This window comes from Elephantulus edwardii, unplaced genomic scaffold (genome assembly GCF_000299155.1).
Source record: "Elephantulus edwardii isolate Elephantulus edwardi_28Jun2011 unplaced genomic scaffold, EleEdw1.0 scaffold00130, whole genome shotgun sequence".
In the NCBI taxonomy this organism is placed as follows: domain Eukaryota; kingdom Metazoa; phylum Chordata; class Mammalia; order Macroscelidea; family Macroscelididae; genus Elephantulus; species Elephantulus edwardii.
Genome location: NW_006399880.1, coordinates 2692755 through 2704825, shown reverse-complemented (window position 1 = coordinate 2704825; position 12071 = coordinate 2692755). Strand labels below are relative to the sequence as shown.

Below are 12071 nucleotides of genomic sequence, written 5' to 3'. Positions count from 1 at the left end.
TTCCTCCATCACTGTTGCCTCTTTTTTTCTTTCTTTCACCATTTTGATCATATGTTGTTTCATTAAATTCTTGTAGCACCAGTGTTAGCTAGTTCTTTTTGTATAATGACTTTGTGTACACTTTCTAGCTTCTTTGGATCCTTTCTGGATTATTCCGTATTCTGCCCATAGCGTCTTTAAATATTGCAACTTAAGGCTTGAATTTGTTCTTCAGTTTCTTCAGTTTAAGAAATACTGACTGAATTTGTCCTTTTTGATTTTTCTAACTCCAGCTCTTTAAAGATTGAGACCAAGAATGATATCCTTCTACTTGAATCAACAATCAATGAACTTAGTACTAGCAGTCAGAATATCAGGGAAAGCCTGCAGGCAGGGGCCTCTCCAAATTATTAAGGAGCAATGATGTCAGTTCAAGGACTAAGGTGTGCCTGCCCGATTTAGTCTATGGTCTTTTCAATCATTTGCTATGCATCTGAGAGCTGGACAGTGACTAAGAATGACAGAAGAAAAATTGATGCCTTTGAATTGAATTGTGATGTTAGAGAAGAGTGCTGAATATTCCATGGACTGACAAAAGAACAGATATATCTAGTGGCAAGACGCTGCACTGCAATCCCAGAGGTACGTGGTTCAAACCCACCAGGTGCTCTGCTGGAGAAGGAGGGGGCAATCTCCTCCTGTACCAGTCAGATCTGATTTGACGGTACATGTAAAAATAATACAATAAAAATTAAAAAAATTTGAAAAGAAAAAAAATGTATAAAAAACCCCAGATATATCTTGGAGAATGTGCAGCCAGATTATTCCATGGAGGCAAAGATGATAACGTTTCATCTCACATACTTTGGACATGTTGTTAGAAGTTATTCCTTCAAGTGGGACATGATGCTTGGGAAGGTGGAGGGACAACGAAGGAGAAGCAGACTTTCAAGCAGGTGGGCGGACATAGTGACTGCAGCAATGGGCTTGAGGGTGTTGGAGATTGTTAGGATGGCACAGGATAGAACAGGGTTCAGATCTGTTTTTCTTAGAGTTACTATAAGTTATACTTAACAGTGGGCATCCAACAACAAGAAGACCATACAAAGCTCATAATTCAGATTGCCTGTGGGAGATTCAACTGGACTTCATGTCAGGTACTCAGCGCTCAAGGCCTGGGCACAATCAAGCATCCTCAGCCCTCAGGAGGCAGCCAACATGCAGCAGTCATTCACTTACGAATGGCAGGTGAGCCTGTGTGTCCTCAATGAATCCCTGTAACAGTGAGTCACTGCTTTAGCTCCCATGTTGCAGACAGGGAAAGTAATGCTCAGAAAGATGCACTTGCCCAGAGGTTAGGAAAACACTGAGGGTGGAGGCGTTATTCCAGCCAAGCTCTTATCCCAAAGCTGTGCCTGGCCCTTTCCACACAGGGAGCAGCAGAAGAGATTCCAGGGTCCCAAAACCACCTCTTCCAGGCCCTCCTATCTCGGAAGCCACAGTAGGAGGAGCCCAGCATGGCCAGCAACTATGAACATCCGATGCCAAGAGAGGGCTCAGCTTGGCCTGCAGGGTATGTGGAGAGGCAGGGTACAGGACAGGGGAGCTGATCCCTCTGGGGAGTGGGGCTCCTTTGTGGAGCTGGAGTTGGTGTTTTGGTGCCCAAGCCTTCTGGTGCTGTCCAGCACTGGGTAAATCCCTCATCCTCTCTGTGCTCACTGTTCCCGTGAGATATAGGCACTGGGCTGGGTGCACTCCATCACCTGTGTCTTATTGAAACTCAGTTGCTCCAGAACCTTGTGTCCAGATGAATAACAGAGATTTGAGGGAGATGGAATAAAAGCATATTAGGAGCTGAAGCTGGAGGGGACTGGCTCCTTGTTGCCATGGAGACCTGACCACGCTGTCAGGTCTTTGTGATTTGAAGGCAGCAACCTCAGCAGGGGCTCAGGGGTCTCTGGGGTCAGAGTCTACAGACATTGGGAGCAAAGACAGAGCCCAAGTCTAGCAACCTTGACTTACATGCTACCCTGCACCACCTGACTCTGGACACAATACTTTATGTCTTGTGACTCAGTTTCCTCATCTGTAAACTGCACATGTATCCTTACCTCAAGGGAGCACTAGTCATAGTCTTGGACCAGCATATAGTGGGTGCTTGTGCAGTGGCAGCATCACTTCTGTAGCGGGTCCCCATACCCATGGCCCCCGGATGGGGGGTGTTCCAGCCTCCCTGCACACTGCCCATGGCTGGGCTTGGACAGTGACTCCTAGGGAGGGATTCTTGAATTGAAGCTCTTCTGCCAACCCCTCCCTCCTGGCTTGGCAGCCTGAAGACAACGCCAGCCAAAAATATTTGTGTGGGTGGCGGAAAGTTAACTTTTCCGCCTCTCTCTTCTTTCCTGGAAACCGTGGCCACTGTCAAATACAGCAAAACAGAAGCAGGAATAAAGGAAGGCGAGGCCCCTGCGGGAGTCAGAGGGAGCCCTGCCCCCTCCCCACACCCACTCCTGCCTCCTGCCATCTGGCTCAGGGGTGGGTATGAGGTGCGGAGTAGGGGTGGCTCAGTGCATAGGGTCTGCAAGACAGCCGTAGATGGACCCCGGTTCAACCTTTCTTAGACAAACTGGCTCTGAGGGTACCTGTCCAAAGCCACACAGCAGGTAGGACCAGACATGCCTCTGGAATTCTAGGGCTCTGCCTGAGAGCCGAGGTGTCTTTGAAACATCTATGGTAGAAATGGCAGGCAGCAGCTGGTGAGCAAGGAAGACCCTGGAGAGGAAGAAAAGCCTGGAGCTGTCTCTCCTCTACATCTCCGTGTTCACTCTCAGGCTCACGGTATTAAGAGCTAACTTCCTTGTTGTTCTGAGCTACCTGACTTGGGCAAGAATTCCCTTCACTCATTTGAGCCTCGATTTTCTCATTTTTGAAGTGGGATAATACCTAGCACATCCCTGAGCAGTGTCAATTGTTAATCGTTTGGCTACTAACCAAGAGATGTTTTTATCATCAGGTCAGAACCAACCCATAGCTCACCCTCCAGTGGGTTTTCAGAGGCAATTAATCGCATAGGAGGAGATTGGCCAGCCTTCTCCCACCAAGCGACTGGTGGCCTCGAACAGCATAGCATGTCTTCTGGGTTGCAGTGCAGCTTCTTGCCACTTGGCCACCAGCGCTCCCTAACCAAGATTAGCCATTCAAATCCTCTCAGATATGCCTCAGAAGAAAGGCCTGGAGATCCTCTTCCAAAAGTCAGCCATTGGAAACCCTGTGGAGCACAGCCCCAGCCTGATGCTCATGGAGTCACCTTGAGTCAGAATCCACTCAACAGCAACCAGATTAATTCCCATAGGCGGCACCAACTGTTTACACTCAGATTGGCAATTTAGAGCCATCCGGTGGCACAGAAGAATAAAGGCCTGGTCTTTCACCTCCATAAGACTAAACAAACAAGCAAAACTCAGTGGCCACTGAGTCGATTCTGGTCACTGAAAACCCTAGAGAGTACAGTTCTTCTCTGACACATATGGAGTCATCCTGAGTCAGAGTCAATCAGGAACAATGAGCTTAATGTGTTCTATGCTGTGAGCTGCCCTTCATCCTCCTGACAGAAGGTAGCTTCTTTTGCCTGATTTCCCTGCTGATGAGGCTGTAACAGCAGGTGCCTAGTTATCTCTCAGCTCCTGATGTTTGCCTTTCCCCTGTTTGGCTCAGACTTGCCCTGAGCCTGCAGTGCACTTGTCTCTGCAGTCCTCCTGTGTCTCCTGGTGCTGCCCAGCCACACGCCACGGCCTGGCTTGGAGCAGGGTCAGAGCAGCTGGGGTCAGTCCTGGCCCTGAGGTCACAGGTGTCCATAGTTTACCGGATTTTCACTGGCCCTGGGTGGCCAGCATGGGTCAATCACCTCCTTTTGCAATAGGATAGATGAGAGAAACGAGGTAACTCACTCAAGAGCACAGAGCTAAGGAGCAGCAGAATGGAACCTCCTTTAAGATCTATTCATTCCAAGGGTTTTCTCTCAGATGTGATTGGCCATCAGCCCCCCTGAGCCCTGTCTCAGGTTCTCTTTGCACATCCTGAGCCATCCCACCTATCTTTGCCCTGAGTCTGCACAGTTCATTTCCAAGCATTTGTCCCCAGTCCTATCCTCCAGGGTGTCTAAGGCTCATCTTTCCAGCTCATCTCTGCCGGAAGTTTAAAAAAAATTCTAACTCTCTTCTTCTCTTGCTCTTTCTCATTTATTCCTGATCTCTATTAACAAAATCACTGTCACTAGACCTAGGAATGGGACTGCATCCTGACTCCTCCCTCTTCCTCCACACCCACTCTCCATCTGCCTCCCAGCCCTGCCAGCTCAGCCGCCCAGTATCTCTCCCATCCATCCCCTCCTCGCCGCCTCCTGCAGGAGACCTCCATTCCCTCTCCTGAATGATCATCCTTTTTGGTTTCTATTTTTTTTTCCCATTCATTGATGCATATTTTCTCCCACCCGCCCCCTGCCTCTGAATGATCATCCTTGGTGGGGCTCATAAACAATCACACTATTATTGTGGTTGTTCTTGTTAACACTCACAGCTCCCCTCGCCAGATTTCATGGCTTCAGGAGCCAGGACACCCAGTCTTCTTTAGCCCCCTCTGTCTGCCTGAGACCTTTGATGGCACTGGAACCATTCTAACAGCTTGAGATATTTTTATGGAATGAATGCACTGAGTTATGTTGCAGAAGTGGTACTAAGTCTCCTGGCTAGGTTTCAGTAGCCTTTCCAAAGGAAGACAGAAATTTTCCCACTCAATCCTCAATGCACCACCAAGCCAGAGATATCAGTGTGGTTCTTAGTTGTCGTTGAGTCAGCTCCGACTCATAGCAACCCCATGCTCAACAGGACAGAATGTTCTCCACATTGTCAGGAGACACCCACTAGTCCATGGAAAAAGGGATCATGCTTAGAAAAGCAAAGGGGTCCATGAAAGAGCAGAGGACCTTGACGATTGACACAGTGGCTGTAACTAGAGCGTGAGCATATCAGAGAGCTGGAGGATGGTGCAGGATAGGGCAGAGTTCATAAGGTTGCTGTGAGTCATAGTCCACTGGAGGGCATTTAACAGGAAGTACAGATAGGGCGCTCCTTAGAGACAAAGGCGGTGAAACTTCTTCTCACGTACTTTGGGCATGCTGCCAGGAGGCACCAGTCCTTGGTGACATCATGCTGGGGAAATGTGGAGGGTCAAAGAAAGAGAAGAAGACCTCAGCAAGATAGGTTGACACAGTGACTATAACAGTGGCTCTGTCATATCAGATATCATGAGGATGGCGCATGAGAGGGCAAGGTTCATAGGGTCGCTAAGAGTCAAAATCAACTCAACAGTACCTAACAACAACCACCACCACAACCGTGTGCTCACTGGTAGACTCAAGACCACTATTGTGATTATTGGGTATTTTGAAACCTTTCCACTTGTGAGGCCCATCTTTCAGCTCTATACCAGACAATAATCTGTCATGATGCATAGTTTTCATCAGCTATTTTTTTAAATTTTATACAGATTTATTTATAAAGTTTGAATACATTGTTTTTCACCAAAGATCTTTCCCATTTCCTTCAAGCCCCCATCCATCAAATTGTGCAACCATATGATTAACTCCCCCCCATGCTCACCCCTCTATTTCCACCCCCTCTTGGACCCTCATACTCATTCTACACTAATGGTTTTCTACAGTATTTGTCCTTGTGGGACTGAGGTAGTTCACTCAGCATAAGCATCAGCAAATTATTGAAAATAAATCATCAGGCCTTTCCACCTGATCCTTTTTAGTCTGAAAGCCCTACTGACACCTGTCCATGACTCATGAGTGATCCTGCTGGCATTTGTATCAGCAAGGGCATAGCGTCTGCTAGCATTCAAATCACTACTGAGACAGGTGGTGGAGTCAGAGAGAGTGAAATCCCCATTTTACAGAGGGGGAATTTGGGAACCAGAGAGGTCCCATGACTCGCTGACCGCCACACAGGTGACACGACAAGGATGAAAAGACAAAGCCTGGGCGTAGAAGTCTATCTCTCCAGTCTCCTGTTGTTGCCTTAGCATCTTGGGGAGGGGGAGGCGGAGGGGAGCCACCATTCTTTTTTTTTAAATTTTTTTTTTACTTTATTATTTTGTGTGCGTGTGCCGTCAAATCAGATCTGACTGGTACAGGAGGAGATTGCCCCTCCTTCCCCGGCAGAGCATCTGGTGGATTCGAACCGTGCACCTCTGAGATTGTAGTTGCACCTTCTTGTCACTAGGCCACCAGAGCTCCCCGGGAGCCACCATTCTTGTGACCTCTGCCCCATTTTCCCTGTGATTCCTAAAGTCACATATCTTTGGTGACACGTGAGACGACTAACTTATTTTGGATACATATTTTTAAACAATTAGATGTGTATTTAATGTGTATTGAGGAAAAAATATAACTTTGCACAACATACTTGTGGTTTTCCAATTGTTGCTTAAGAATAAGTCTCAGGTATCTAAAGTAAAGTATTTAAAGTCAGTTTAAGGAAATGTGTTAAGTAAATAAAGCTTCAGATGGCATGAGATAATAGCGAAAATTTGGATGGCCAGTAGCTGAAGTTTGGGAAACACTTTCCCATGGATGTGTGGGACTATGAGTGGGACTATGAGTGACTATGTGTGGGAGTTGAAGGTAAGCCAAAAACCAGTCACTTGTCTGGTTGGCTCTCCCGCCTCATGGCGACTCCGTGCGTGTCAGGGAGCCGTTGTTCTCCATGGAAGTTCCAATGTCTGACTTTTCCAATGGAGATCACGGATCTTTCTTCTGAGTTGCTTCTGAGCGGACTCAAACCTCCAAACGTTTTGCTAGCTGCCAAACGTGTTAACCATTTGCACTACTCAGGGATTCCCCACAATAAGCCTTTCTTGGAAATCCAGCTGGGAACAGCCAGCAAGCTAGCTCATCTGCTGTTTCTTTCCTCCTTGTGCAGGCGATCACCTTGAGGGGGCCTCACAGACCGCAGAAGGGAAGAAGGCCTTGGGCTCCACCACCCCACCCAGCCCTGAAAGGACTTTTCTCCTCAGCCAGCCAGACCTCACTCCAGCTCTCAGTCAACTGAGGAAGACAAAGCTTTAGAAAGCCCAGGAGGCCCCAGAGGAGTGGAGGTCAGTGGGCATACAGGTGGGCCCACTCCAGCCAGCTTCTCTGTAAGTTGAAAGCAGGCTGTGCCATGCTGGGCCCCCACCTCCCATCTCCACCCCTTGGGCTCAGCGGAGGCGGGCCCACTCCCTGTACCTTTGGGATCCCAGATGGGAGCTACAGGTGTCTGGCCCTGGAGACTGAAGAGAGTGGTGGCGAGGAGGGCCCTCAAGGTGACACAGGGCTCACAGACCTGGAAGAGGATGAGGCAGCCAGTAGGAGTGAAGACAAGCCTGCCTGCAGGACCGCGCAAGGGCCACTGCAGCTGTCCACAGTCCCGGGCATCCAACCACCTAACTGCTTCCAGGAAGCACGAGGGAGGTCCCAGCGTGAGCACAGGGCCAGGCAGGACTGGGATGCAGTGAAGGCCCCACAGGTGATGGCAGCTGGCCACAGCACCGGCCCCAAGGTGGCCCAGAAACCAGGTAAGTTTGCATCGTTTCTCTCTGCGTGAGCGGCTTCTGACCATATCTTTTCCATTGAATGTACATCCCGCATGCAGCCCCGCGAGCTGTGGAGAGATAGGAGAGGCTGTGAGTTATGTACGGTCCAGCTGTGCCACATCTAACCCCACTCTTTTTTCTGCCAGAGGACATGTGAGAAGGCAGTGAGAGAAAGCCACGTTATCAGGCTTGGTTCAAAAAGAGTGCATTCCTCATTCCTGCCTGCCCTTTAATCACAATGCTAACAAGTGGCTGTGGAGTGATGAACGCCCTTGTGGACACAGAGTGTCAGCTATGTGCTGGGTGCTGGGAAGGCAGTCCTAAACGAGTCAGACTTGGTCACTGCCCCCAGGAGTGCACGAGGAGACAGATCAAAGCCTCTACTCCAGTCTAACCTCCTAATTTCATGGGAGGTGAAGCGGTGGGGACAGGCCCAGAGTGAGGAAGATTGCTGGGGTCGCTGGGTGTCAGTGGCTGATGGGAAACCACATTCCTCGCTGAGGCCTCATATCCCCTCTGATAGAAAGAACCAAAAGAGGTGCTGGTAGAGTACCAGTGATACGATTGCCTGCTAACTGAAAGGTTAGTCGTGTGAACCCATGCAGGCACTCCATGGGAGAAAGGCTTGGCAATCTGCTCTAACAGAGATTGCTGCCTAGAAAACCCTATGCAGCAGCTCGACTCTGTCACACAGGGTCACTGTGAGTGAGAATTGACTCAGCCACACCCAATGATGACGGAGGTAGAACCACCTGGGCGGAGATGCGGCTCCAAGGATGCTTGTCAGGAAATCTCCCTGAGCTCTCTGCACGGAAGGATGGTGTGGTGATCACTCTCCTGCAGGCGTCTGTTTAGGCTGCAAGGGGCAGAGCCGGGACAGGGAAACTCCAATAAGTCACCTCCCGGGCTTAGGGCTGTGGAAACGTTGAAGTGTGTCCAGATGGAGAGGACGTGAGCTGGGCCGTGCTCAGTTGGAGTGGGAGCCCCTGCCAGCAGATCCTAGAGCACAGTGTGTGGGGGGAAGCGCAGGCCTGGGACGGCGCCTGCATCAGGAAACCAAAGAACACTTCATTTCTCTGCGGGTGTTGCTGACGCCCTGATTGGCATCGCATCAGCCACCTCGCCCACTTTCTGTCTGAAATAATTCTCTCCAGGCTCTGACCACCATCTCTCCCCCTCCCTGTGCCCATCGAATTAGTCTTGGGCTAGGTGGTGAGGGTCGCTTCAATTCTAGGACAGGTAGCTGGAGCCTTGGGGATCCCAGGGAAGGCCCAGCAGTCTTGAACTTGGAGGTGGGTCCTTATACCAGAGTCAGCTGTAAATCTAGGTGCCCTAGGGCCAAAAGCACGTGAGAGGTGTGGATACTAATTAAAATGATCACCAGCTTAACAATATAACTGCCGTTCCATCTGGGTGGTCTTGGGTGAGCCCACACTGGTCTTTTTGCTCCCTTGGGAAAAGGAGTGGCCAGAGTCCCCTCTCTCTGCCCGAGATCCAGAGGGAAGAGGCCTGTGGGGCTGCCAGGTTATTAGTGGATTAGAGCTTCCTTTGAAAGCTTCCCGCATTATTGCCAGAGGATTATAAGCACCTTTAGACAATTACACTCATCCTTCCGCAATTACGCTTCCCTTTTCTGGAGTGCTCCCTGGCAGGTTAAAGTATGGGCCATGACATCTGCTTTGGGCACTGAAAGGCCCTCATTTCTAGGGGGCTGTCGTGAATACTTTTCTCTAAGGCCTGAGTACCAGCTGCCAGAACTGGGTCCATGGCAGACTGAAGGGGTTGGGGGGTAGAAACATGAAGAGGGCATCAGTTTGCAACTCAAGTCTCCTGCTACCAGCTGCAGCCCACAGGGGGTGTGTACATGGGAAGGCACACCTAACGTAGAGCTCATGGTCAAACCTCAGGCCCACAGCTCACAAATTGCTGCAGCCATCCTCTTTCCACTAGCTCTCAGCTCCATAACTTGCAAGCCTCCTGGAGAGTATCGTGCAGTCTGAGCCCTGAAGCCTTGCGATGGCGGGTTTTCCTAACTCGGTTCAGCTGCCAAGCCCTGAGCTAAATGTTTCTCATGGATTACTTCATTCCATCCTCAGTGAACCTGTGGAAAGGCATAGAAACCTCTAAAGTGAATACTTTGAAGATGAGGAAACGAAGGCATATGGAATTCATGTAATTTGTCAAAGTATCCTGGCTTGTGGGTGGAAGAGTAGGGATTTGAACTCTGGGCTGTTTGAGCCCATGCTCCTAACCTCCCTCTGTGCTGTCTTGTTTCCATGGAGACAAAGCAGCAGGCTGTGTTCTTCCACCCACCTGGGGCTGGAAAAAGGTTGTTTAGACTTTGGAGGATGGTAGGGGATTCTGCCAGGCTCATTTCCTGGCCCTAAAACATGCTTGGGGAGACCTGGGGCCTATTGCTCATCCAGCCTCTCCTTGGCCAGGGACTTTGGAGAAGCTGTTTTCCTCATCTCAGCCATTTGTTATTGGGGGAGGGATTATCTAGAAGATCTGGAGGCCCTTTCTTACTCGAGTAGACATTGTTTGGAGCCTCTGGGGTAGGCTGGTTTGTCAGATGATCCTATCCTTGGTCATGTCTGTCTGGTTGAGGCAATGGAACACATGTCCATGATGAGAGCTGACTACAGCTGCCAGGCCAAGGATACGGCTCTGCCTCAGGCTGTGAGGGTGACAAAGCAGGAGGCTAGGCAGAAAAGCTACTCCATCCACCTCCCACTCCCCCACGCCACAATGACTTTAATAGAAATCGTATAGAAACACTTCCCACAGGCCCATACACACCTCACATGTACACTCATGTGCATACAGACTTTCACATACACATAGTCACTCAGGTATACACACACACATGATATGTATAAATGCTGTTCTTACACAACACTCTCATGTTTACACAAATTTGCACACAGATGCACTCACACACCGATGTATGGGACATATAATGGTACCCTCCCCAATCCCACTCTCACCCATGCACCTCTAACTCTCACAGGTGCACCTGGGCCTCACACTTGCCTACATAGCTACCCTGTCACCTGTAAACGTGCCAGTAGACATGGGCACACTCTTTCACACAAACACCTCTCCTGGAATGGTTTAAAGCATGGTCTTGCTTCCATTTCCATTTGCTGTCACACCTACATTTGAAATTTCTCTCCTCCAGGCACATCCACTCTTGCACATCCACCGTCACACACCTACATACAGATTGAACCACTTTCTCTCCTTCCTCCTTTTCCCCATCTCCTTCCCTTTGGTCCCCACCCACACAGTAATCCCAGCATCTCTCTCTCCATCTCACCCACACAGTTTGTTTCCCCGCAGGCCAGCTGCAGCCACTCTCCTTGCACACGCACTCACAGGGAAGTTGATAAGCTCCCTGATGCCAGTCCCCAGGACTCCTTCTCTGTGGCAGTCCCATCCTATGGCCACTGCAGAACAAGAAAAGCAGCAGAGTCAGAAGGACGCTGTGGGGCCCATGAGGTAAGGCATTCCGGTGTGTGCGCTGGTGTGTGCTCTGGAAGGGCTTGTCTCTTTTGTCCCCTGACCTCCCACACTCTGAGCCAGCAGGGAACGTCCTAAACCAAGGCCACCTGCAGCTCTGCATTTCACAGAGCCTTGGGTGGGGTGGGTTTAGATCAATGTTGTTTTTAACTCCCTTTAGTAGAAATCTAAACACAGAGTGGTGATACATAAGAGAGATGAAAGTGGAACTTCCCTGGTTGGAGGGGTGGAGTCCTTGGAACCCAGGGAAACTTTGGTGAAAACCCTGGGCCAGCATTTTTCCAAATGTGGTTCTGCTTTGAAATCTTAGGGGTATGGAGGATGCTTGCTGTTTCCAAGGCTTCCACCCCTGCCACCCCCAACCTTAACCCAGAGGGAGGCTGGAATCTGGGCACCTGGGCTTTGAACAACATCTCTGTCTATCTGATGCACGCTGACGCAGGCAGCAGGGCCTCATGGAGCTCGGAAGGAATTTCATTTGTTTCATTGTAGATGGGTAACTGAAGCACCAAAGAGACCACAAACATCTCCGTCCTTCTTGTTGCTGGCCCACTAGTTAAGTCGGGAACTAGTGGCGAGTTGGGGGACTTTGCTAGATCCTACTGGTGGAAACAGGGTTGCTTTAGTTACTGGGACTCAGAAGGGGGAGATTGTCCTGAGGAGGTTCTTGAACAGTGACCTGCATCTGGAAACAGCTCAAGAAGTATCAGTTCTAAAAAAAAAAGAAGTATCAGTTCTGGAGTCAAAAATCACAAAGACAGATCTAGAAGGGGGTGATGGGAGTGACAGAGAAAAGAAAGGGAGACAAGACAGGGAGCTATGTGTTAGTGGGGGTGGGGTGGAGCGGGAGCTGTCTGATTTAGGATTGAGAGATACAGAAAGGGATGAGGTAACGGAAAGATAGATGCCCAGGCAGACATCCAGGCAGCATGGTA

The 12071-nt window shown here is 49.7% G+C and overlaps 1 protein-coding gene across 1 annotated transcript in view; it reads left to right on the top strand.

Moving 5' to 3' along the window:
• Nucleotides 1-7202: 7202 nt before the first annotated feature.
• Nucleotides 7203-12071, top strand: part of SYNPO (synaptopodin) — a 49304-nt gene continuing 44435 nt past the window's right edge. The window contains exon 1 of the mRNA XM_006893688.1: nucleotides 7203-7596. Within this exon, the coding sequence (XP_006893750.1) occupies nucleotides 7203-7596 (394 nt within the window). The remainder of the gene's footprint in view (nucleotides 7597-12071) is intronic.